The sequence below is a fragment of the Choloepus didactylus genome, chromosome 3 (genome assembly GCF_015220235.1).
Source record: "Choloepus didactylus isolate mChoDid1 chromosome 3, mChoDid1.pri, whole genome shotgun sequence".
Lineage (NCBI taxonomy): Eukaryota > Metazoa > Chordata > Mammalia > Pilosa > Megalonychidae > Choloepus > Choloepus didactylus.
In genome coordinates, this window is record NC_051309.1 from 93,873,174 (window position 1) to 93,900,124 (window position 26,951).

Sequence of the window (26,951 nt, forward strand, 5' to 3'; positions counted from 1 at the left end):
TCCATATCCAAGAGAATGAAAGAGGACCCCTACCTCACACCCTACACAAAAATTAACTCAAAATGGATGAAAGATCTCAATATAAAAGAAAATACCATAAAACTCCTAGAAGATAATGTAGGAAAACATCTTCAAGACCTTGTATTAGGCGGCCACTTCCTAGACTTTACACCCAAAGCACAAGCAACAAAAGAAAAAATAGATAAATGGGAACTCTTCAAGCTTAGAAGTTTGTGTACCTCAAAGGAATTTCTCAAAAAGGTAAAGAGGCAGCCAACTCAATGGGAAAAAATTTTTGGAAACCATGTATCTGACAAAAGACTGATATCTTGCATATATAAAGAAATATACAACTCAATGACAATAGTACAGAAAGCCCCATTATAAAATGGGCAAAAGATATGAAAAGACAGTTCTCTGAAGAGGAAATACAAATGGCCAAGAAACACATGAAAAAATGTTCAGCTTCACTAGCTATTAGAGAGATGCAAATTAAGACCACAATGAGATACCATCTAACACCGATTAGAGTGGCTGCCATTAAACAAACAGGAAACTACAAATGCTGGAGGGGATGTGGAGAAATTGGAACTCTTATTCATTGTTGGTGGGACTGTATAATGGTTCAGCCACTCTGGAAGTCAGTCTGGCAGTTCCTTAGAAAACTAGATACAGAGTTACCATTCGATCCAGCGATTGCACTTCTCGGTATATACCCGGAAGATCGGAAAGCAGTGACACAAACAGATATCTGCACGCCAATGTTCATAGCAGCATTATTCACAATTGCCAAGAGATGGAAACAACTCAAATGTCCTTCAACAGATGAGTGGATAAATAAAATGTGGTATATACACACGATGGAATACTATGCGGCAGTAAGAAGGAACGATCTCGTGAAACATATGACAACATGGATGAACCTTGAAGACATAATGCTGAGCGAAATAAGCCAGGCACAAAAAGAGAAATATTATATGCTACCACTAATGTGAACTTTGAAAAATGTAAAACAAATGGTTTGTAATGTAGAATGTAGGGGAACTAGCAATAGAAAGCAATTAAGGAAGGGGGAACAATAATCCAAGAAGAACAGATAAGCTATTTAATGTTCTGGGGATGCCCAGGAATGACTATGGTCTGTTAATTTCTGATGGATATAGTAGGAACAAGTTCACAGAAATGTTGCTATATTAGGTAACTTTCTTGGGGTAAAGTAGGAACAGGTTGGAAGTAAAGCAGTTATCTTAGGTTAGTTGTCTTTTTCTTACTCCCTTGTTATGGTCTCTTTGAAATGTTCTTTTATTGTATATTTTTTTTTGTTTTTTAATTTTTTTTTTCATACAGTTGATTTAAAAAAGAAAAAAAAGTTAAAAAAAAAAAAAAAAAACAAGGAAAAAAATACGTAGTGCCCCCTTGAGGAGCCTGTGGAGAATGCAGGAGTATTGGCCTACCCCACTTCAATGGTTGCTAACATGACCACAGACATAGGGGACTGGTGGTTTGATGGGTTGAGCCCTCTACCATAGGTTTTACCCTTGGGAAGACGGTTGCTGTAAAGGAGAGGCTAGCCTCCTCCTGAATGCCTCTTTGTTGCTCAGATGTGGCCCTCTCTCTCTAGCTAAGCCGACTTGAAAGGTGAAATCACTGCCCTCCCCCCTAAGTGGGATCAGACACCCAGGGGAGTGAATCTCCCTGGCAACGTGGAATATGACTCCCAGGGAGGAATGTAGACCTGGCACCGTGGGACGGAGAACATCTTCTTGACCAAAAGGGGGATGTGAAAGGAAATGAAATAAGCTTCAGTGGCAGAGAGATTCCAAAAGGAGCCGAGAGGTCACTCTGGTGGGCACTCTTATGCACACTTTAGACAACCCTTTTTAGGTTCTAAAGAATTGGGGTAGCTGGTGGTGGATACCTGAAACTATCAAACTACAACCCAGAACCCATGAATCTCGAAGACAGTTGTATAAAAATGTAGCTTATGAGGGGTGACAATGGGATTGGGAAAGCCATAAGGACCAAACACCACTTTGTCTAGTTTTTGGATGGATGTGTAGAAAAGTAGGGGAAGGAAACAAACAGATAAAGGTACCCAGTGTTCTTTTTTACTTCAATTGCTCTTTTTCACTCTAATTATTATTCTTGTTATTTTTGTGTGTGTGCTAATGAAGGTGTCAGGGATTGATTTAGGTGATGAATGTACAACTATGTAATGGTACTGTAAACAATCGAAAGTACAATTTGTTTTGTATGACTGCGTGGTATGTGAATATATCTCAATAAAATGATGATTTAAAAAAAAAAAAAAAAAAAAAAAAAAAAAAAAATGTGGCTTATGAGGGGTGACAATGGGATTGGGAAAGCCATAAGGACCACACTCCACTTTGTTTAGTTTATGGATGGATGAGTAGAAAAATAGGGGAAGGAAACAAACAAACAGACAAAGGCACCCAGTGTTCTTTTTTACTTCAATTGCTCTTTTTCACTTTAATTATTATTCTTGTTATTTTTGTGTGTGTGCTAATGAAGGTGTCAGGGATTGATTTAGGTGATGAATGTACAACTACGTAATGGTACTGTGAACAATCGAATGTACGATTTGTTTTGTATGACTGCATGGTATGTGAATATATCTCAATAAAATTAAGACTTAAAAAAAAAAAAACTTATTACAAAGCTACAGTAATCAAAATGGGATGGTGCCACCAAAAGGACCAACATAGACCAAAAGAATCAAATTGAGTGTTCACAAATATATATTCATTAATTTTGACTAGGGTACCAAGTCCATTCAATACGGAAAGAACAGCCTCTTCCACAAATAGTTCTGGGAAAACTGGATGTCCATACACAAAAGAATGAAGGTGGACCCCGACTTCACACCATATGCAAAACTTAACTCAAAATGGATCAAAGATCTATATATAAGAACCAAGAATACACTCTCTTAGAAGAAAATGAAGAGAAGCATCTTCAGGACATTTGTTAGGCATTGTTTACTTAGACTTTACACCTAAAGCACAAGCAACAAAAGAAAAAATTAAAAACTTATGTACATCAAATGACTTCATCATGAAAGTAAATAAACAACATACAGAAAGGGAGAAAATATTTGGAAACCACACATCCAATAAGAGTTTAATATCCAGAATATATAAAGAACTCCTACAATTCAAGAACAAAGAGAAACCACCAATCGAAAAATGGGAAAGGACTGAAACAGATATTTCTCCAAAGAAGATAGACAAATGGCCAAAAAGCACATGAAAAGATGCTCAACATTACTAGCCATTAGTAAAATGCAAGTCAAAACCCTGAGATACCATTTCATACCCACTAGAATGGCTACTATTTCTTAAAAAAGTGGAACAAAATATGTGTTAGAGAGGTTATGGAGACATAGGAACCCATGTTCACTGTTGATGGCAATGAAAAAATGGTACTTTACTGTTAAACAGTTAGGTAGTTCCTCAGTTATTTAAGTATAGAATCACCACAAGACTGAGCTATTCCACTTCTAGGTATATACCCAAAAATTGAAAGCAGGGACTTTAACAGATATTTGCATAGTGATGTTCACAGAGGCAATATTCACAATAGCCAAAAGATGAAAGCAACCCAAGCATCGTTCAACAGACGAATGGATAAACAAAATGTGGTATGTACATGCAAATGAAATATTATTCAGCCCTGAAAAGGAATAAAGTTCTGATAAATATGACAATGTGGATGAACCTTGAAGACATCATGTTGAGTAAAATAAACCAGAAACTAAAGAACAAATATTATATGATCTCACCAATATGAAACAATTAGAAGAAACAAATTAATAGAGTGAGAAACTAGAATACAGGACACCAGGGCATGGGAAGGCCATAGGGAATGAGGAATTAAAGCTTAATTGGTACACAATTTCTGTTTGGGCTAATAGAAAGATTTCTGTAATGGATGGTGGTGATGGTAACACAACATTGTGAATGTAATTAATACCACTGAATTATATATTTGAATGTGATTAAAAGGAGAAATTTTGGGTCATATATGTGTTACTAGAATAAAATTTCTAAAAAAACAAAAAACGATAGGGCTGTACAACACAACAATGAACCCAATGTAAACCATGGACTACAGCTAATAGTACACCTAAAGTAATATTCTTTCATCAATTGTGACAAACATACCACACTAATGCAAAGCTTTAATAATGGGGTAGGGGGGGTATATGGAAACTGTATTTTCTGTATGATTTTTTTCTGTAAAACTAAAACTTCTCCCATAAAAAAATTATAAAAGAGGCAAGGGTGTAAAGTTTAAAAAAGTACTTTGGGGTTTTTCCCCCTTTTAATCCATGTGTTAGAATTTAAATTATTTATTTGTAGTGACATAGTAGCATAAATCAAGCCCTATTAAAGTACTAAAATGTCATCTGTGGAGGAGGCGGAAGAATATGATGGCATAGAGAAGTGGAAGTTAGTGAGCACCCCTGGAACAACTAATAAACAACCAGGAACAACTAGTAAATAATCTGGAATAATGGTGGAGGGATAAATGTGACTGTCCACTCATCATACACCAACCTGAACTGGGAGGAATGCATGAGATCGCAGCATAAAATCTGTGAGTAAAATTGAAGATCCAAGCTGAGAGCCCCCTCTCTCCACTGGTACCCAAAATGCAAAGCCTTGTTGTGACAGACAGCAGCAGTCTCCGAGAAAGCGAATATAGCTCAACCTAGTTCCAACTGAGGTTTTAATTAACAAATGTGGACTGCTCAATACAAGCTACAAATTCCCAACAAGCAGACAGAGATTTCTGGTGACAACTGACCTTGGAGAGCTGGAGGACCTCTCTGGGAGGGTGAGCCCAGAGGACCGGGTGCTATCTCTGGCTGATGGGTGAAACTGAGGGTGGCCATGGACTGGCCCTAAAGGGGGGCTTTCTGTTCCTTTTTCATCTCAGTGGAGAAAGCCTCAGCCATTTTCAGTTCCCAGCGCTCTGACCCAGAAAAGGGTGGAGACAGCAGAGTGAGAGAGACTATTCAAATGCAGATGATATCTCCCCAGGGGGTATATCTTCCCTAAGAGGAAAGAGGTGGGGCCCTGCTCTACTATCTGCCTTTCATTCAGAACCAGACCCCAGAGCCTGGGGGAAAACAGCCATGGGCCACACCTCCTTACACCAGTCGGGAGCTAAAGGCTGACAGGCACCACCTGCTGGGCAGAAAAGCACAGTGACTTGGGGCCTCACAGGGTGTATCAATCTTCTAAGATACCCTTAGGGAAACTGGATACTACTGACTCCTTCCAAGATCTGAGCCAGTTCTGGTCTGGGAAAACCTGATTGGGGTATCCAAGGAAACCAGATGCCTAGACAACAGAAAACTACAAACTACACTAAGAAAAACAAAGCTGTGGCCCAGTCAAAGAAACAAACTTATAATTCAACTGAGATATAGGAATTTAAACAATAACGCTAAATCAATTCGAAAAGTTTAGGGAAGATATGGCAAAAGAGAGGAAGCATATAATGAAAACACTGGGCGTACATAAGGTAGAAATCAAAAGTCTGAAAAAACAACTGGCAGGATCTATAGAAATGAAAGGCACAACACAAAAGATGAAAGACACAATGGAGACATACAACAGCAGATCCCAAGGTGGAAGAAAACACTCAGGAACTGGAGAACAATGCACCTGAAAGCCTACACACAAAAGAATAGATAGAGAAAAGAATGGAAAAATATGAGCAATGTCTCCAGGAATTGAATGACAACACGAAATGCAGGAATGTATGTGTCATGGGTGTCCCAAAAGGATAAGAGAAAAGAAAAGGGGAAGAAGCAATAACAGAGGAAATAATCAATGAAAATTTCCCATCTCTTATGAAAGACATAAAATTACGGATCCAAGAAGCACAGAGTACTCCAAACAGAATAGATCTGAATAGACCTACGCCAAGACACTTAATAATCAGATTACCAAATGTCAAAGATAAAGAGAAAATCCTGAAAGCAGAAAGAGAAAAGTGATCCATCACATACAAAGGAAGCTTGATAAGACTATGTTTGGATTTCTGAATAGAAACCATGGAGGCAAGAAGGTAGTGGGGTGATATGTTTAAGATACTGAAAGAGAAGAACCACCAACCAAGAATCCTATATCTGGCAAAAGTGTCCTTCAAATATGAGGAAGAGTTTAAAATATTCTCTGACAAACAGACAATGACAGAGTTTGTGAACAAGATACCTGCTCTATAGGAAACACTAAAGGAAGCACTGCAGACAGAAAGGAAAAGACAGGAGTGAGAGGTTTGGAACACAATTTTGGGAGATAGTAGCACAGCAATGTGGGTACACTGAACAAAGATGACTGTGAGTATGGTTGAAAGAGGAAGGTTAGGGGCATGTGGGACACCAGAAGGAAAGAGAAAAGATAAATACTGGGACTGTATAACTCAGTGAAACCTAGAGTACTCAACGATTGTGATAAAAGGTACAAACATGTTTTTTCATGAGGTAGAACAAATGAATGTCAACAGTAAAAGGTGTTAAAAATAGGGTGGCCCTCTCTCTCTCTAAGTGAGCCACCTTGGCAGGTGAACTCACTGCCCTCCCCTGTACGTGGAATGCAACTCCCAGTGGTGTAAATCTCCCTGGCAACACAGGATATGACTCCCAGGGAGGAATCTGGACCCAGCATCGTGGGATTGAGAATATCTTCTTTACCAAAAGGGGCATGCAAAATGAGACAAAATACTTTCAGTGGCTGAGAGATTTCAAGTGGAGTCGAGAGGTCACTCTGGTGGACATTCTTATGCACTATATAGATAACACCTCTTAGGTTTTACTGTATTGGAATAGCTAGAAGTAAATACCTGAAACTACAAAACTCCAATCCAGTAGTCTGGACTCCTGAAGATGATTGTATAATAATGTAGATTACAAGGGGTGACAGTGTGATTGTGAAAACCTTGTGGATTGCACTCCCTTTATCTAGTGTGTGGATGGATGGGTAGAAAAGTGGGGACAAAAACTAAATGACAAATAGGGTGGGATGGGCGGGGATGGTTGGGTTTTCTTTTTTTACTTTTATTTTTTATTCTTATTCTGATTCTTTCTGATGTAAGGAAAATGTTCAGAAATAGACTGTGGTGATGAATGCGTAACTATATGATCGTACTGTGAACAGTTGATTGTATACCATGGATGAGTGTATGGTATGTGAATATATTTCAATAAAACTGAATTTAAAAAAAAAACAGGGTGGGCTTGGGGAAAAAATACAATCAACATAAACTAGAGACTATAGTTAACAGAAACATTGTATTATCCTTCCTTTAATATAACAAGGGCAATATACCAAAGCTAAATGCATATGGGGGCGGGGACATAGGGGAAGAGTATGGGACTCTTGGCATTGGTGATGAAGTCTGACAGTTTATTCTACTTTAGTTTAATGCTATCTTTCCTTTTGTTGCTTCCTAGCTTTCATGTTTTATTTTGTTTTGTTTTCTTTCTCTTTCGTTTTTCACTTTCTTTTGTCTCTCTACCTTCTTTGACTCTTTCTTCTTCTTTGTGGAAGAAATGGAGATGTCCTTATATAGATAGAGGTGATGGTGGTGACTATACAGGGAACCATCGCTTGTTTACTTAGGACAGAACATATGGTGTGTGAACAAAACAGTCTTAAAAAAAATGGGTTGATGAAAAAACCTTGAGGCACTAGATTGAGTGAAATAAGACAGACACATAAGGACACACATTGCAGGGTCTCACTGATAGGAACTAATTATAATATGTAAACTCACAGACATGAAATATAAGGTACCAGGATATAGAACAAGGCTAAAGAATGGGAGCAGTTGCTTATTATGAGCAGAATGTTCAACCAGAGTGAACTTAGACATTTGGAAATGGACTGAGGTGAAAGTAGCACATTGTGAGACTAACTAACAGTGCTGACTGGTGTCTGAAGGTGGTGGAAATGGTAAGCTCTGGGTCACATTTGTCAGCAGAAGGAAAGTTGGAGGTTAAAAGATGGGAATGTATAAAACAGTGAATCTTGTGGTGGACAATGTCTGTGATTAACTGTACAAATATTAGAAATCTCTCTCATGAAGTAGAACAAATGTATGACATAATAACCAGAAATTAATAATACAGGCATATATGAAAAAAAAATACCTATTGCAAACTACATACTACAGTTAGCAGTATTTTAACATTCTTTCATCAACATTAACAAATGTACTATACCAAAACTTTGAATTAATAACGGAGGGGGAGTGGTTAGTGGTATGGGAGGATTTGAGTTTCCCTTTTGCTGTCTTTATTTCTTTTCTGGAGTAATGAAAATGTTCTAAAAATTGAAAAAAAAAAATTTTGTGATGGATGCATAGCTGTATGATGGTACCGCAGGCAACTGATTGTACACTTTGGATCATTGGATAATTGTATAGTATGTGAACAATCTCAATTAAAAAAAAAAATGTCATTTGTGGATAAGTTGGAGTTAACAGCACACTTTAAGACTGGGTTGTTTCATACTCCTAGGATTCTTTCTCCCAATGAAGGAGAATCCATTCCTCATATGGTAACAAGTCTTTTTAAAAAATTCTTACAGAATGTTGCTACAGCTTGCAAAACATATAAGCCACAATGTCTATGATGGGGGCTTTGTTACTTTTGGTGCTTTTTATACTTTTAAGAAAATTGCAATTGAAATATTTTGATTTTTGCTCTCTATATAGAACTACTCTTAAATAGTATTTTCAAAATTTACTCAGATATCCCTCTTTTCTCTTTCCTCCATTAAATTTTCACTCTAAAACAGAGAAGCAGACTTACTCTAGTATCTAGGTTTAGGCAAATTATTAAACTCAGTCTTGAGATCCTCACCCCACTTGCTGAATGTTAAATTTGAAAAAGAGAAAGAATAGGTAATCTAATATAATTCCCCATTAAGGTGCAAAATATGTGATCTTTCTGATTATACTTCTTATTATATATATAAAAATATATAAAAATATATAATTCAAATATATAATTCAGTAGTGTTAACTACATTCACAATGTTGTGCTATCATCACCACGATCCATTACCAAAATCTTTCCATTAGATATTCCAGTCATTGGGAGAATTTATAGTAGGCTTTGTTGCTATTCATTGAAAAATAAATAAATAAATTATGTATGTATGTATATAATTATTACTAATGCAAAAAACATTTCTTAAAATATCTGGACATTATCTTAAGTCCTCTCTTCTCCAGACTAAAACCCTTCAACTATTTTTATGACTTTTTTTTCAGATCTCTTACTAACCTGTTAGTCCTTCTTTAGATGCATCCCAGGTTTTCATGCCACATGCACAACAATCAATTTTTGTGCACCCCCCATATTAAGCATAATTATTTTTAAGTTATAAACATATATTACTATACTAAAAGATCACGTTAATTATAAAATGTTCACACAAAATAAACTTAGGTGATAAAAAGTATGAGAGTCTAATATTTCATTCCTACACCTAACCATGTTGCAAATTCCACTTTGAGACCATAGCCGTAAGATACACAAGGATCAGCAAAGAGAACAGTACAACTATAATCTACATTAACTAAAGGCTTCACTTCTTTTAATGTAGGCAACTATACTGTTTTCTTTTTTTCTCTCTTACTCTATCTCTTTCTTTCTCCCTTCTTTCTCTCTCCCTCCCTTTCCCCCATCCTTCCCTCCTTTTCTCTCCTTTCAAGAATTATGTTTCATATTCATTCAGGTACTTTTTTTCCATATGAAACATAATCAAGTCTGACTTTCCACCATGTTGTACTGGTGTAATTGAATTTTTAAATACCTAAAATAGGTTTAATATATAATTCTTCTAATTTTAGTATTTTAAAGCTTTGCCTATAGATCTAGAGAGTGTTTGATCTACGTTTTAGTCTTTTGAATATTGATTTGGACACATGATATTTGCCATCCTTCCCACCTTGAGATATCTAAAAATCTGATATCCAAGTAATTAATAAGAACTTGAACAAGCTAGAGTACAAGTCATACTACTAATTTACTAATTTTTTTTCCCTTTTAGATCAATCCATTAATCAACAAACATTTCAATTTACTGTAGATGAAAACTTGAACTATTAATGCTCATCATAAAAACAATGAAGGAAACAAAAATTGAAGGATATTTTCTTAGCGTGACAAAATATACTACATATGCCTTAGTTCTAAAGCCAGTATCTTATTTAATAGGGTAATATTAGAGACATTTCCACCAAGTTTGGAAACAGGGCAAGAATGTCTATACCTCTGCTACAATTCAACTCTTTATTAGATTATTAGCCAATAATATTAGACTTAAAAAAAATAAATTAGAAGCATAAGAATGTTTGGGAAAACTGGCAAAAATTGAATATTGTCTATAGATTAATTAACAGCATTGTACCTATATTAAGTTCCTGGTTTTAATAATTGTAATATGGTTACATAAGACATTAACATTATGGGAAACTAGGTGAAGGGTACTACTGACATTTTGGACCAGCAAATTATCTGCTGCAAATTATCTGCTGTAAGAGGGCTGTCCTGGACATTGTAGGATCTTTAGTAGCACCCCCAGTCTCTCACTACTAGATAGCAATCCCGACCCCCACTTGTTACAATCAAAAATGTCTTCAGACATTGCCAAATGTCCCACAAAGAGGATAAAATAACAGTTTTGTTTGAGAGCCACTGGTACCTAAGAACTTTCCTAGTTTTGTCACTACTCTGAAATTCTAAAGTTATTTCAAAATAAAAAAGTAAAAAAAAAAAATCAATGCTCAGATATAAGTGAAAACTATGACTACCATTATGGTATGCTAAAATAATTTCATTTCTAATATTTAAGACTATATAAAAAAAATATAACAAAGCATTCACTTTGGATGCTTTAACAAAATGTGTTAAAGTTTCTAAAAATATAAAAAGTAAAAAAAGAAGGCCTTTCGATTTTAAGAAGCTTCATTTTCCACCATCAAATAAAATAAAAAGAAATTTCCATGCTGATCTACCTCTTTGTGTTCATTGATGCCTTCATCATCCACTTATTAGTGAGAGGATCAAACATCTCCATGCTACCTAAATGTTCATTTCCATCATGTCCACCAACTGCATACACTTTACCTGTTCAAATAGAGAAGTACTTTTATTTGATTCCACATAAACACATTTATAATATTATTAATATCATTTATATATATAAGCAATATTTAATTAAAATGGTATTATAATAAATTACTTTTCAATACCTGCTATTTTGTTCAACATAGTGATCAATGCTGTTTCAGCAGTCAAATAAAAATAAGTGTTAGCATCCACTTAACAAAATGTCTGGAATATGCCGTTCTACATGAATTATTTAAATGCTCAAACATTATCCCTTAAGTTTCCCAACTTTTTTTTTCCTTTGTAGATGAAACCACTTATGCTTTCAAATAATGTTTAATAAAATTGAAAAAATTCTCTAAATATGTTACATAAAGAAAATATAAAACAATACAGTTTCAAACTTTTTCAAAATAAACCAAGTAACAATACATAATACATGCAGAGAGACTGGAAATATTATACAACAAAATATTAAATGTGGCTATTTTTGGGTGTTGGAGTTGCAGATGATTTTTTATCCAAAATGTTTTTAATTTTCTAAAATAAGCATTTACATTTTTATAAGTGGAAAAAAACTAATTTTCTCAGTCTTCTAATAATTAATCTATGGTTCTGCAGGTACTTATTTCCAGTAACCAGTAAAAAATCTAATTTCAGTAGTAATAATGAGATAGAACAGAAAAAAGCTGATATACATTTATTATTTGGGCTCAATGAACAGTTTCCTTCAGTTTGATTTTTTTGTAACTATAACTCTATTGGAGAAGTTTATCTTAACTCTTTACCTCTCCTTTCCCTTTTACTCATCTCCACATGATGCAACTATAAGCAACAGCTTATGCACTGAGCATCTGTGGGCACAAAGCAGAACACATTTTCATACAATCACTACCCACATATTTTATTGATACATTGAAAAATACTTAATAATTTACCAACTTTCTTGTATAAAGAAATTCTCAACTTCAAGTATTAAAAAGAGAGCATGAGAACACAGTATGATTTTTTTCTTCCTCGTTCCCAATGTACTTTTTTTTTTTCCAAAACAGTTTTATTAATATACCATACAATCCTACATGACCTGATTTAAGACAATAGTGTACCTACCTTCCACAGAGATTACACCCACATGTCGCCTCCGACTATTCATTTCTGGTCCAAAAAACCAACTATTTTTGTTGATAGAATAGCACTCAATACTGCGAAAGGGGTCACCAGATCCACCTCGACCACCTACACAAAACAGCACACCTAAAGGTAGAGCCACAAAATAGAGATCAAAATCACAGCTGGCAATTTTTTTAAAAATTAATGTGGAAAAATATTTAGGAAGTCAAAATTTTGATTAGCAACAAAGAAAAATGAGTTATTTGGATAGCATTCAATATGGTTATGTTAACAGAAGTCTAATTTTCTTTTTCTCCCCTTTTTATTTGAACTTGTCAAAGAATAGGGTATCTCTGCTCACTAACATCCCATTGCAATATGATTTATGCTCTCATGTTCTGTGTAAAATTGTTCTTGCTTAGGTCATAAAATCCAATGAACATCTAAATTAATTTCTTATTGACCACCACTGTTAACATTTGATATGTTGTTAACCCTTTTATTTTTTTTGGGGGGGGGGGGGCGGGGGGAACTCCTTACTCTCTTGATTTCCCTAATATTGAAGTCTCCTTTTGTCTCCAATCATTTCCCTTCTTCCTGTTTTCCATGTGCCATCTTTACCCCACTTTTCACACACTTCATGCTCACAAAGGAAAAGTTCACCTCTTTGTTTTAAATTCCACCTGTATCATGATACCCTCCAATATACACTTCCAACCCATATTTCCATTTGCTGTCCTCCAGCCCCTTCAAACCTAACACGTTTAAAACTTCATCTCCCCTCCTTGCCTACTTAAACAACCTCTTCTTTCCCACAAGTATCCCATCTCTTCCCCTCTATTCCCACTTCCACTGTTAGTTCAGGTCCTCATCAGCTATTACCCAACTACCAGCAAAATCCTGTCCTCTCATTAATTAGTCTACTTCCTTTCATATTCATCTTTCACACTGTCAGTAGAGTAATCTAATTAAAAGGCTCTTTGAACAGCTTTCTATTACCTACACATCAGTAGTTCTCAAAAACTTTAGCATGTATCAGAATCACCAGCAGGACTTAAAATGTAGACTGCTGGGCCAGATCCCCAGCTTCTGATTCAGTAGGTTTGGTATAGGGCCTGACAATTTGTACTTCTAACAAGTTCCCAAGTGAATGATGATATGGCCCAGGGGCCACATCTTGAGAACTGCCCTACTACAAGATAAAGCCTCAGGACTATAAAAAGGTCTTCTAAGATCTAACCAAAACTTCTGTATTTCTCTGTCTTAAGTCTCATGCTTCTGCAATATATATATAGTGCTCATCCTCTGTATTCCTACAGTACCTTCCTGTAATTATTATTTCCCTTAACACAGTACTGAAATGATATATTAAGCTGACTTCTTTCACCAGAATCTAAGCCAGGAAGACTGTATTAAGCATCTATGCACTAACAAGGACTAGCATAGTGCTTGGCATACACTAGGCATTCAATAAAAGTTATATAAACTGAACACACCTTTCCCCAACTATCACCCATAAGAACACCTATTTGTTGTTCAAAACTAAGAATGAGGTTCACTTTCTTTATAAAACCTTTTCTGACACTTTCAAGGTAAAAATAACCACTCTGCTTTATACCTCCCACTATACCTTGTGACTATATCAAAGCACCTGTAATAATTTATTTATTCACATGTCTATTTCCATAGATAGACTACAAGTCCTCTCCAAATAGGGCTGGTTATATTTTATTCATGTTTGCATTTCTCGTGACTACCCCACAGGATGGCCCGTGGTAGGCACTTAGTAAATGTTAGCTGAATGACTGCTTAACTGAATGACCAGAACTGCTTGTGCTATCTTTCCTTTACTAAAACTTACTTCATAAAAAGTTTTGCAATTGTATAAGAAATCATGTATATGAGTAGTATATGTTTGACATATAATGAAGGCTGATGTGTCTGAATACAAGTCTGAATTGGAAGATGAATTTCATCCAATACCTTGACTTCTTGAAACAGTATTCAAAACTAAGAAACATCTACACTTCAAAACATAATTCTTTACAGCAAGCTACTTAAAAAGAGAATTTTAAAAAGTCTTTTTTATGTTGAACTAATTAGTTAGAAGAACTACTTTTCTATGACTTTCAAACTTTCTTTTACCTATACTACCTGGTTAAAAATTTCATTCTGGCTGACAACTCTCAACAGAGAGCCTCAAGGAGACAGAGAGAGACCTGCTGGAAAAAATATGGACTGGAGTCTATTAATGACAAGAATGGATACCACCATTTCTCTTAACTGAACTTCAAGGCCAAATTGGTGGTGGTTCTGCCACAATACAGCCTCAAGAACCTATGATACAAGGAGAACTTCTGAGAAAGATGGCAGAATAGGGAGTACAGGATATACTCCTCCAAAAAAAACTAGCGGACAGGCAGAAACTATCTGAAACAATGGTTCTGGGGCTCCAGAGGCCAGGGGAGCACTGTACAGCATACAGGAAAGAGAAGGATTGGGAGACACTGAGAACCTGCAGCAAATAAACTGTGAGTGAACTGCTCCATGGCAGTGACTGGTGCCTATTCCCCACCCTCAAGGCAAGTAGCCTCAGTACAATCTGTGGCTGACTGCTGCAAACAGAGAGGGGAGTGGAGGTCTCTCATTCTGGGAAAAGCAGGGCACAGCTGAGGGCTGAGTGTGGCTTCTGATTAGTGACTTTGGAATGCTGGATCCTGGCTCTGAATCACAGTTCTAGCCTGCCACAGACATGGTTCCCCATGGAAACTGCTTCAACATTGCCCCCCCACAGGAAGAGTTCTCTGGAGTTGAAGAAACACTCCCTCCGGAGGGCTGTAGAGAATAGTTTTCCAAAGAGGGCCATCTGCAGGAGTGGCCAGAAAAAGTGCAGTTTCAGGAAGCCAACAACAAAAAAGGTCTTTTGGCATCTTTCTTGACCTTCTCTCTATGGCCCTTTGGAACTGGTATTTGCCCCCTTCATGGGTCTCTAGCCTAGTTCTGATCAGTTAAACATGGGCAATTCTAAAGATCTAGAATAAGTTGAACAAAGTGTTAAAGAAGAGACTTAACACAAAGCCAATCAAAAATAAAACCCTAAGCAAGAAAGAGACACTGACCATCAGAATAAATTCATCAAGAAAATCAGATGCCTAGACATCAGCAAAAAATTACAAGCTGTACTAAGAAACAGGAAGATATGGCCTGGCTGGAGGAGATGCAGAATTTGGAACAATAAATCAAAAGTGTTCAAGCAAATCTCCTAAATCAATTCAACAAAATGAAGGAAAATATGCCTAAAGAGATAAAGGATATTTAAAAGATATTGGGTGAGCATGAAGAAGAATTTGAAAACATGCAAAGAAAAATAACAGAACTTATGGGAATGAAAGGCACAATAGGAGAGATTAAAAACACACTAGAGGCATACAGAAGATTTGAACACGCGGAAGGACAGGATCAGCAAACTGAAAGACAGAACATCCAAAATTAAACAGACAGAACAACACGTAGAAAAGAATGGAAAAAATTGACCAGGGCGTCAGGGAATTAAAGAAAGCATGAAATGCACAAACATAAGCATCACAGATGTCCCAGTAGGAGAAGAGGAAAAGGGGGCAGAAAGAATAACCAAGGAAATAAGAGCCAAAAAGTTCCCAACTCATATGAAAGACTTAAATATACATGTCGAAGAAGCACCATGTACTCACAACAAAATAAACCCTAATAAACCTATTCCAAGACACATACTAATCAGAATGTCAAATGCCAAAGAGAAAGAGAGAATTCTGAAAGTAGTAAGAGAAAGGCCACTTATCACATACAAGGGATGGTCAATAAGACTAAGTGCTGATTTCTCATTAGAAATCATGGAGGCAAGAAGGCAGTGATACAATATATTAAAGTACTGAAAGAGAAAAACTGCCAGCCAAGAATTCTTTATCTGGCAAAATTGCCCTCCAAACTGAGGGAGAGTTTAAAATAGTCATAGAAAAACAAAAACTGAGAGAGTTTGTCAATAAGAGATCTGCACCACAAGAAAAATTAAAGGGAGTTCTGCAGGCTGAAAGGAAGAGACAGGAGAAAGAGCCTTGGAGAAAAGTGTAGAAATAAAAATTATCAGTAAGGGTAACTAAAAGGATAAAAAGAGAGGCAAAAATATGATATGACACATAAAAGCCAAAGGATAAAATGACAGACATTAAGTATTGCCTTTACAGTAATAACATTGAATGTTAATGGATTAAATGCCCCAATCAAAAGACACAGATTGGCAGAATGGATAAAAATAAAATAAAATAAAATAAAATAAAATAAAACAAGATCCATCTATATGCTATCTACAATAGACTCACCTTAGCCCCAAAGGACACATATAGGTTGAAAGTAAAAGTTGGAAAAAGATATTCCACACAAACAGTAATCAAAAAAGCTGCAGTAGCCATACTAATACTGATATATTATTATATAAAAAGTATATACATATAGACTGTAAATGCAAAACTGTTATAACAGACAAAGAAGAACACTATATATTAATAAAAGGGGCAATCCACCTAGAAGAAATAACAATCATAAATATTTATGTACCTAACCATGGTGCCCTAAAATACATCAGGCAAATACTGGCAAAAATGAAGGCAGAAGGGTAGAAGGAGAAGATGGCGGCATAGAGAGGAGAGGAAGTTAGTTAGATCCGAAAAGCAACTAATAAAAAACAAGGAACAACTAGTAAAAGATCTGGAATAACTGCTGGGAGATGACCGTTACTGTCCACACATCATGCAACAATCTGGAAAAAGAGAAAAGCCCGAGACTGCAGCATAAAATCTGTAAGTAAAAACTGCGGACCTGAGTCAAAAGCCCACTCCCACATAGCAGCTTGAACTGCAAAGCCTCGTGGTGTGAGAAAGCAGCACTCTCTGACCAAGTGAATATACCTCAGCCCAGCTCCAATTGGGGGTTTTAATGTTAACCGCTCAATACAAACTACAAATCCCCAACAAGCAGACAGAGGCTTTTGGTGATGACTCATCTTGGAGAGTCGGGGGATGTACCTGTCTCAGGACGGGAAGCCCAAAGGATCGGGTGCTATCTCTGGCCGACAGGTGAATCCGGGGGCTGCAGACTGACCCTGAAAGGGGGCTTTCTGTCCCTTCCTCTCTCTCTCAACCAGGGTGGCTCAGTGAAGAAAGCCTCAACCACTTTCAGCTCACAGTGCTCTGCAGCAGAGAAAGCCTCAGCCATTTTAAACTCATGGCATTCTGACCCAGACAACAGTGGAGACAGCAGAGTCAGAGAAACAAAGAATCTATTCACATGCAAATGACTTTTCTCTAGGGGGCATATCTTCCCAAGAGGAAAGAGGTGGGGCCCAGCTCTACTAACCACCTTTCATTCAGAACCAGACCCCAGAACCTGGAGGAAAACAGCCATAAGCTGACATGCGCCACCTGCTGGTCAGAAAAGCACAGGGTGTGTCAATCCTCTAACACACACCATCAGGGAAAATGGATACTGAATATTTCTTCCTTCTGGGACCTGAGCCTGTTCCCGTCTGGGAAAACCTGATTGGGGGAGGCCAAGGAAGTCAGATGCCTAAACAACAGAAAGCTACAACCTACACTAAGAAAAACAAAGCTATGACCCAGTCAAAGGAACAAATTTACACTTCAACTGAGATATAGGAATTTAAACAACTAATGCTAAATCAATTCAAAAAGTTTAGAAAAGATATGGCAAAAGAGATAAAGGCTATAAAGAAAACATTGGGCATACATAAGGCAGAAATCGAAAGTTCGAAAAAACAACTGGCAGAATCTATGAAAATGAAAGGCACAGCACAAGAGATGAAAGGCACAATGGAAACATACAACAGCAGATCTCAAGAGGCACAAGAAAACACTCAGTAACTGGAGAACAAGACATCTGAAAGCCCACACACAAAAGAATAGAGAAAAGAATGGAAAAATTTGAGCAACGTCTTCGGGAACTTAAGAACAAAATGAAACACAGGAATGTAGTATTGTTGGTGTCCAAGAAAAAGAAGAGAAGGGAAAAGGGGCAGAAGCAATAATAGAGGAAATAATCAATGCAAATTTCCCATCTCTTATGAAAGACATAAAATTACAGATCCAAGAAGCACAGCATACTCCAAACAGAATAGAACTAGATAGGCCTATGCCAAGACACTTAATAATCAGATTATCAAATGTCAAAGACAAAGAGAGAATTCTGAAAGCAGCAAGAGAAAAGTGATCCATCACACACAAAGGAAGTTTAATAAAACTATGTGCAGATTTCTCAGCAGAAGCCATGGAGGCAAGAAGGATATATTTAAGAGAAAAACTAAGATGGCGGCTAGGTGAGACAGGGCAAAAAAACGCCTCCGTGAAAAACACTAGATAAAAACCAGAAAGTGACCCAGAATACCGGTTACAGCGATGCGCCAGCTGGACGAGGTCTGCTAGTTCCACTGGGGCTGTATACTTGGTGAAACTGGGAGTCTGCATTCTGAAATGAGTGAGTAAGCTGGCTGGAAGATCCGCAGCCGTGCTGTGGTCTAGGGAAGCCAGGGTTTGGCATTTGGAGACCGAAGGGCTCTTTAAAAAAAAAAAAAAAAAAAAACGGGAAAAACCTAGGAGTGGCTACAGTTGCAATAGTGGGAACCACGCAGTAAAACACAGCAAGAGGGGGCTGGGCCAGCCTCTCGGTGTCTGGCCTGGAAGATAGCCTGCTGCAGATACCCTCGGGGCCAGAAGAATGGAGGGGAGAGCTGGAAGCGGAAAGAAACCCTGCGGCTACCAGCTGGCTCTCCAGAGGGCTGGATAAACTCCTGCCTGAGGCCGTGCCCACAGCCCAGAGCCCCGCCAGCTGTCCCGGAGCTGGGAAGGAGAAACTGTGCAAGGAGGGGGTGTTGAGACACCTCGTTCAGCCATCTTTGCATCAGGCTGAAAGCGCCCCTGTACGGCCCGGCAGCCCGGGGCTTCCCTTGAGGGACGGCGTGCACTGGTGACATAGCACAGCATTCCCTCAGCAGAGGTCCTGGAGGATCGCGGCTGGGAGGGGGGACCTGCTTGGAGAACCCAGGGACACTACACCAAGTCCGGTGGTCTGTGGGACAGCGAGAGAGAGGGTCTGGGGCTGAAATGAAATGAAGGCTTAGACTCTCGTGGCGGCCTTGAATCTCCAGGAACCTGGGGGATTTGAATATCAAAGCTGTCCTTCCTCCCTGGCCGCCTGTACACACACCCCACATTCAGGGCGGACGGCTCCAGCAACACACCCAAACTGAGTTCTCCAACTGAACCCCACAAAAATCATTTCCCCACACACCACGGGGACAAGGTGGAAAACTGACTTAAGGGGTATAGGTGACTCACAGACGCCATCTGCTGGTTAGTTAGAGAAAGTGTACGCCACCAAACTACGTTTCTGAAAAATTAGATAGGTATTTTTTTTTTACAACTTGAAAGAACCCTATCAAGCAAAGCAAATGCCAAGAGGCCAAAAACAACAGAAAATTTTAATGCATATGGTAAAACCAGACAATATGGAGAATCCAACTCCGAACACACAAATCAAGATATCAGAAGAGACACAGTACTTGGCACAATTAATCAAAGAACTACAATCGAGGAACGAAAACATGGCAAAGGATTTAAAGGACATCAAGAAGACCATGGCCCAGGATATAAACGACATAAAGAAGACCCTAGAAGAGCATAAAGAAGACATTGCAAGACTAAATAAAAAAATAGAAGATCTTATGGAAATAAAAGAAACTGTTGGGCAAATTAAAACAACTCTGGATATTCACAATACAAGACTAGAGGAAGCTGAACAACGTCTCAGTGTCCTAGAAGTCCACAGAACAGAAAATGAAAGAACAAAAGAAAGAATAGAGAAAAAAATTGAAAAAATCGAAATGGATCTGAGGGATACAATAGATAAAATAAAACATCCAAACTTAAGACTCATTGGTGTCCCAGAAGGGGAAGAGAAGGGTAAAGGTCTAGAAAGAGTATTCAAAGAAATTGTTGGGGAAAAATTCCCAAACCTTCTACACAATATAAATGCACAAAGCATAAATGCCCAGCGAACTCCAAATAGAATAAATCCAAACAAACCCACTCCAAGACATATTCTGATCAGACTCCCAAATACTGAAGAGAAGGAGAAAGTTCTGAAAGCAGCAAGAGAAAAGCAATTCACCACATACAAAGGAAACAACAGAAGACTAAGTTGTGACTACTCAGCAGCCACCATGGAGGCAAGAAGGCAGTGGCATGACATATTTAAAATTCTGAGAGAGAAAAACTTCCAACCAAGAATACTTTATCCAGCAAGTCTCCTTCAAGTTTGAGGGAGAGCTTAGATTTTTCATAGACAAACAAATGCTGAGAGAGTTTGCCAATAAAAGACTTGCTCTACTTCAGATACTAAAGGGATCCCTACCAACAGAGAAACAAAGAAAGGAGAAAGAGATATAGAGAATTTTAACAGACATACATAGTACCTTACATCCCAAATCACCAGGACACTCATTTTCCTCTAGTGATCATGGATCTTTCTCCAGAAGGGACCATAAGCTGGGACATAAAACAAGCCTTAAGAAATTAAAAAAAAAAAAATTGAATATACTCAAAGCACATTCTCCAACCACAATGGAATACAAATAGAAGTCAGTAATTTTTGAATTGTAACTCCACTATTTACTTCCTACATGACATAAAATACACAAACTCTAATGACAAATCAGTGGTTTTGTACTCAATGTAAAATATGTAATTTTAGACAACTATATAAAGGTGGGGGAATGGAGGAGTATAGGAGCATAGTTTATGTGTCCTATTGAAGTGAAGGTGGTATCAAAGAAAAACAAGACTGTTATGGATTTAAGAGGTTAATTTTAAGCCTCACAGTAAACACAAAGAAATTATCAGAGAATATAATCATAGAGATGAAAAGTAGAGTATGGGTTAAGAGAAATGGGGGAAGGGGCAATGGGGAGTTAAGAAATGAGGGTGGAGTTGATGTTTGAGGTGAAGGGAAATTTCTAGTAATGGATGGTGGGAAAAAGCATTACAACATTCTAAATGTGATTAATCCCAGTAGTGGAAGGCTAGGGAGGGGGTGGAATGGGAAGATTTAGGCTGTATATATGTTTCCACAACTGGAAAAAAAAAAAAAAAAGATAGTCTAAATAGATAATGATTTAATGCCAAGGATGAACTTGGATGGGATTGGAGGACAGAGGACAGGTGGCTCAAAGGGACACAGTTGAGATGTAAGGAAAAGGAAATATAGAATGTAAGCTTTGTATCATTGTTGAATCTCTTGTACTTCTTAGCTGCGCTTAATGGGATTGCATAAAAGAATATTCTTGTTCATGGGAAGTGTAGACGTGAATTATAGTGTATGTTCAAGGATGGATGCAGTAGCTCTCATATGTTCAGAAGACAGAGCAATAGATGATGGATGATAGATAGGGAAGGAGGGATGGAGGGAGGGAGGGAAAGAAATAGCGATATGACAGCATGTTAAAGTTGGTGGATTGAGCTATTGGGGGAGGGGGTCAGGGTATGCTGGAATTCTGTGTATGGGGTTAGTATTGTTTTTGCAACTGTTCCTATAACTCTGAATTTATTTCAAAATAAAAAAAAAATGGAATTCTCTGAAGTTGTGGAACTGTCACCCATGACACACATTGAAATGTGCTCTCTAGCCACTTGTGAAATCATAAACTGAATGTTATCACTGTTATGCATATATTAAAGCTCACAATAAAAATAATCTAAAAATTTTAAAAAAAAGGATATATTTAATATACTGAAAGAGAAAGACTGCCAACCAAGAATCCTATATCCGACAAAACTACTCTTCAAATATGAGGGAGAATTCAAAATATTCTCTGACGAACAGACAATGAAAGAGTTTGTGAACAAGATACCTGCTTTACAGGAAATATTAAAGGGAAAATTACAGACATATAGGAAAAGACAGGAGTGAGAGGTTTGGAACATAATTTTTGGTGATGGTAGCACAGCAATGAAAGTACACTGAACAAAGATAACTATGAACATAGCTGAAAGAGGAATGTTAGGAGCATGTGAGACACCAGAAGGAAAAAGGAAAGACAAAGACTGGGAGTGTATAACTCAGTGAAACCTAGAGTGTTCAACAATTGTGATAAAATGTACAAATATGTTTTTTCATGAGGGAGAACAAATGAATGTCAACCTTGCAAGATGTTAAAAATACGGAGGTATTGGGGGAAAAATACAATCAACGTAAACTAGAGTCTATAATTAACAGAATCATTGTATTATGCTTCCTTTAATGTAACAAAGGCAATATGCCAATGTAAATACAGATAAGGGGGGGGGCCTAAGGGACGTGTGTGAGACTCCTGGCATTGGTGGTGTTGTCTGACTCTCTACTTTATTTTGATCTAAGGTTATCTTTCCTTTTGCTGCTTCCTAGCTGCCATGTTGTTGTTGTTGCTGTTGTTGTTTCCCTCTTTCTGCTTTCTCTTTCTTTTGCCTCTCTACCTTCTTTGACTCTTCCTTCTGCTTTGTGAAAGAAATGTAGATGTCCTTATACAGACAGTAGTGAGGGTGGTGAACGCATAAAAATGTGACTATACAGGGAACCATCGATTGTTTACTTAGGTTGGAATGTATGGGGTGTGAACAAAACCATCTTAAAAAAAATGGGTTGATGACGAAAACTTGCGGGCAATATACTGAGTGAAATAAGCCAGATATATAAGACAAATATTGCAGGGTCTCACTGATAAAAACTAATTATAATATGTAAACTCATAGACATGAAATATAAGTTACCAAGATATAGAACGAGGCTAAAGAATGGGGAGCACTTGCTTAGTATAAGCAGAATGTTCTAGGTTGAACTTAAATGTTTGGAAATGAACAGAGGTGATGGTAGCATGCTGTGAGAATAACAGTGCTGAATGGTGTGTGCATGTGGTAGAAAGGGGAAGTTCAGAGTTATGTATGTCACTAGAAGGAAGGGTGGAGGTTGAAAGATGGGAATGTATAAAACAGTAAACCTTGTAGTGGGCAATATCAGAGATTAACTATACAAATATTAGAAATCTCTTCCATGAACCTGAACAAATGTATGACACTACAACTAGAAGTCAATAATAGATGGGCATATAGGAAAAAATATATACCTATTGTAAACCATATACTACAGTTAGTAGCATTTCAACGTTCTTTCATAAATAGTAACAAATGTACTATACCAATACTATGAGTCAACAATGGAAGATTTGAGTTCCCTTTTTTTTTTTTTTGTCTTTATTTCTTTTCTGGAGTAATGAAAATGTTCTAAAAACCAAACAAAAATTAATTGTGGTGATGGATGCACAGCTGTATGATGGTACCTGGGGCAAATGATTGTACACTTTGGATCTTTGGATAATTGTATGGTATGTGAACAATCACAATTAAAAAAAAATGAAGGGAGATATAGACACTGCTATAATAATAGTGGGAGACTTCAATACACCACTCAAATCTAGACAGAGGATCAATAAGGAAACAGAGAACTTGAATAATATTATAAATGAACTAGACCTAACATACACAGAACATTGCACCCCAAAACAACAGTATATACATTCTTCTCAAGTCCTCATGGATTATTCTCCAGGATAGACCCCATGTTGGGTCATGAGACAAGTCTCAATAAATATCTCAAGATGAATGAAAATGAGAACACAAAATAGCAAAGCTTATGGGATGCAGCAAAGGCAGTGCTGAGAAAGAAATTTATGGCCCTAAATGCCTACATTAAAAAGAAGAAAAGAACTAAAGTCAAAGCCCTAACTATACACCTGGAGGAACTAGAAAAAAAACAGCAAACTAACACAAAAGCAAACAGAAGGAAAGAAATAACAAAGATTAGAGAACAAATAAATGAAATTGAGAACAGAAAACAATAGAGAGAATTAACAAAACCAAAAGTTGGTTCTTTGAGAAGATCAATAAAAATGACAAACCTTTAGCTAGACTGACAAAAAAAGAGAAGATGCAAATAAATAAAATCAGAAATGAGACTGGGGACTGCGCTACTGACTCCACAGAAATAAAAAGGATCATAAAAGGATACAATAAATAACTGTATGGCAACAAATTAGAAAATTTAAATTAAATAGACAAATTCCTAGAAACACATGAACAATCTATACTGACTCAAGAAGCAACTGAAGACCTCAGCAAACCAGTTACAGGTAAAGAGATTGAATCAGTCATCAAAAAACTCCCAAAAAAGAAAAGCCCAGAACCCAGATGGCTTCACAGGTGAATTTTACCAATCATTCCAAGAAGAATTAATACCAATCTTCCAAAAAATTGAACAGGAAGGAATACAACATAATTCATTCTAAGAAGCCAACATTACTCTAACACCAAAGTCAGATAAAGATATTACAAGAAAAAAAAATTAAAGACCAATTTCTCTAATGAATATAGATGCAAAAATCCTCAACAAAATATTCGTAAATCAAATCCAACAACACATTGAAAGAGTTATACACCACAATCAAGTGGGTTTTATCCTAGGTATGCAAGGGTGGTTCAACACAAGAAAATCAACTAATACACCACTTTAAAAAGTCAAAGGGGAAAAACACATGATCAATCTTGATCGATGCAGAAAAGGCGTTTAACAAAATCCAGCATCCTTACTTGATAAAAACACTTCAAAAGATAGGAATTGAAGGAAGCTTCTTCAACATGATTAGGGGCATATATAAAAAAACCACAGCTAACATATTACTCAATGATGAAAGACTGAAAGCTTTCCCTCTAAGAATTGGAACAAGACAAGGATACCCATTGTCACCACTGTTATTCAACATTGTGCTAGAAGTTCTAGCTAGAGCAGTTAGGCAAGCAAAAGAAATAAAAGTCATCCAAACTGGAAAGGAAGAAGTAAAACTTTCATTATTTGCACATGGCACAATTATATATATAGCAAGTCCCCAAAAATCTACAATTAAGCTAATTGTAGTAGCTTGTAGCCCATTTATTGTAATGAGCTAATAAATGAATTTGGCAAAGTGGTGGGACACCAGATCAACACGCAAAAATCAGCAGTGTTTTTATACACTAGTAATGAGCAATCTGAGGAGGAAATCACAAAAAAAGATCCATTTACAATAGCAATTAAAAGAATCAAATATCTAGGAATAAATTTAACCAAGGATGTAAAAGACCTGTTCAGAGAAAACTACAAAACATTGCTTAAAGAAATCAAAGAAGCCTAAATAAAGGGAAGGACATTCAGTATTCATGGACTGGAGAACTAAATATCGTTAAGATGTCAATTTTACCCAGATTGACTTACAGATTCAACACAATCCCAATCAAAATCCCAACACACTTGGAATTGGGAAAGTCAATTATCAAATTTATCTGGAAAAGTAAGGGTCCCCAGATAGCCAAAAACCTCTTGGGGAAAAAAAAGAAAAAAAAAAGAACAAAGTTGGGAGGACTCACTCTTCCTGACTTTAAAGCATATTGCAAAGCTACGGTGGTCAAAACAGCATGGTACTGGCATAAAAACAGGCATATTGATCAATGGAATCAAACTGAGGGTGCAGAAATAGATCCACACATCCATGGCTGTCCTAGTTTGCTAATGCTGCAGAATGCAAAACACCAGAGATGGACAGGCTTTTATAAAACAGGGGTTTATTTCACTACACAGTTACAGTCTTAAGGCCACAAAATGTCCAAGGTAACACATCAGCAATGGGGTACCTTTACCGGAGGATGGCCAATGGCGTCCGGAAAACCTCTGTTAGCTGGGAAGGCACGTGGCTGGCGTCTGCTCCAAAGTTCTGGTTTCAAAATGGCTTTCTCCCAGGACGTTCCTCTCTAGCAAGCTTGCTCTTCTTCAAAACGTCACTCACAGCTGCACTCCCTTCAGTCTCTTTGAGTCAGCATGTTTTATATGGCTCCACTGATCAAGGCCCACCCTGAATGGGTGGGGTCACACCTTCATGGGAGTATCCCACCAAAGTCACCACCCACAGCTGGGTGGGGCACATTCCAAGCAAATCTAACCAGCACCAGAACGTCTGTCCCACAGGACCACAAAGATAATGGCATTTGGGGGACACAATACATTCAAACCGGCACATTCCACCCCCTGGACCCCAAAATGACATTATCTTTCCAAATACAAAATACATTCATTTCATCACAATACCACAAAAACTTAAACCATTTCAGTAGCAAAAGTTAAGTACAAAATCCCATCAAAATCAAATATAGGCGTGGTCAGTCCTAAGGCATACTTTTCCTTTAGCTTTGCATCTGTGGATTTAGAACAAGTTATATGCTTCCAATATACAAAGGAGGGACATTCACAGGATAAACATTCCCATTGCCATAAGGAGAAACAGTAAAGAAAACAGGGTTAACAGGACCAAAACAGTTCCTAAAACCTGCAGGACAAACTCCATTAGATTTCAAAGTCTGAGAGTCATTTAGAGAACAACGTTGCATCCTTGGGGCTTGAGAGAGCGGGAGCCTAACCCTTCCTAAGGGCCTTTGTGGCAGCCCTTTTCTCTCCAAATGCTTGGGTGAGTGCTCCAACATTTCCACACATTGGGGAGACCACCTTCTCGGCCCCACCCTCCTCAAAC

At 37.4% G+C, this 26,951-nt stretch overlaps 1 protein-coding gene across 7 annotated transcripts in view; it reads right to left on the reverse strand.

Moving 5' to 3' along the window:
- The window catches only part of KLHL8 (kelch like family member 8), a 125,827-nt gene that overhangs the window by 27,896 nt on the left and 70,980 nt on the right, over nt 1–26,951 (reverse strand). For 6 of the 7 annotated variants that reach the window (XM_037830214.1, XM_037830220.1, XM_037830215.1 and 3 more), the window contains 2 exons: nt 12,266–12,409; nt 11,062–11,173 (listed from right to left, as the gene is read on the reverse strand). In XM_037830214.1, coding sequence (XP_037686142.1) covers nt 11,062–11,173; nt 12,266–12,409 — 256 coding nt within the window. The remainder of the gene's footprint in view (nt 1–11,061; nt 11,174–12,265; nt 12,410–26,951) is intronic. The other variant, XM_037830217.1, reaches the window with a different exon arrangement.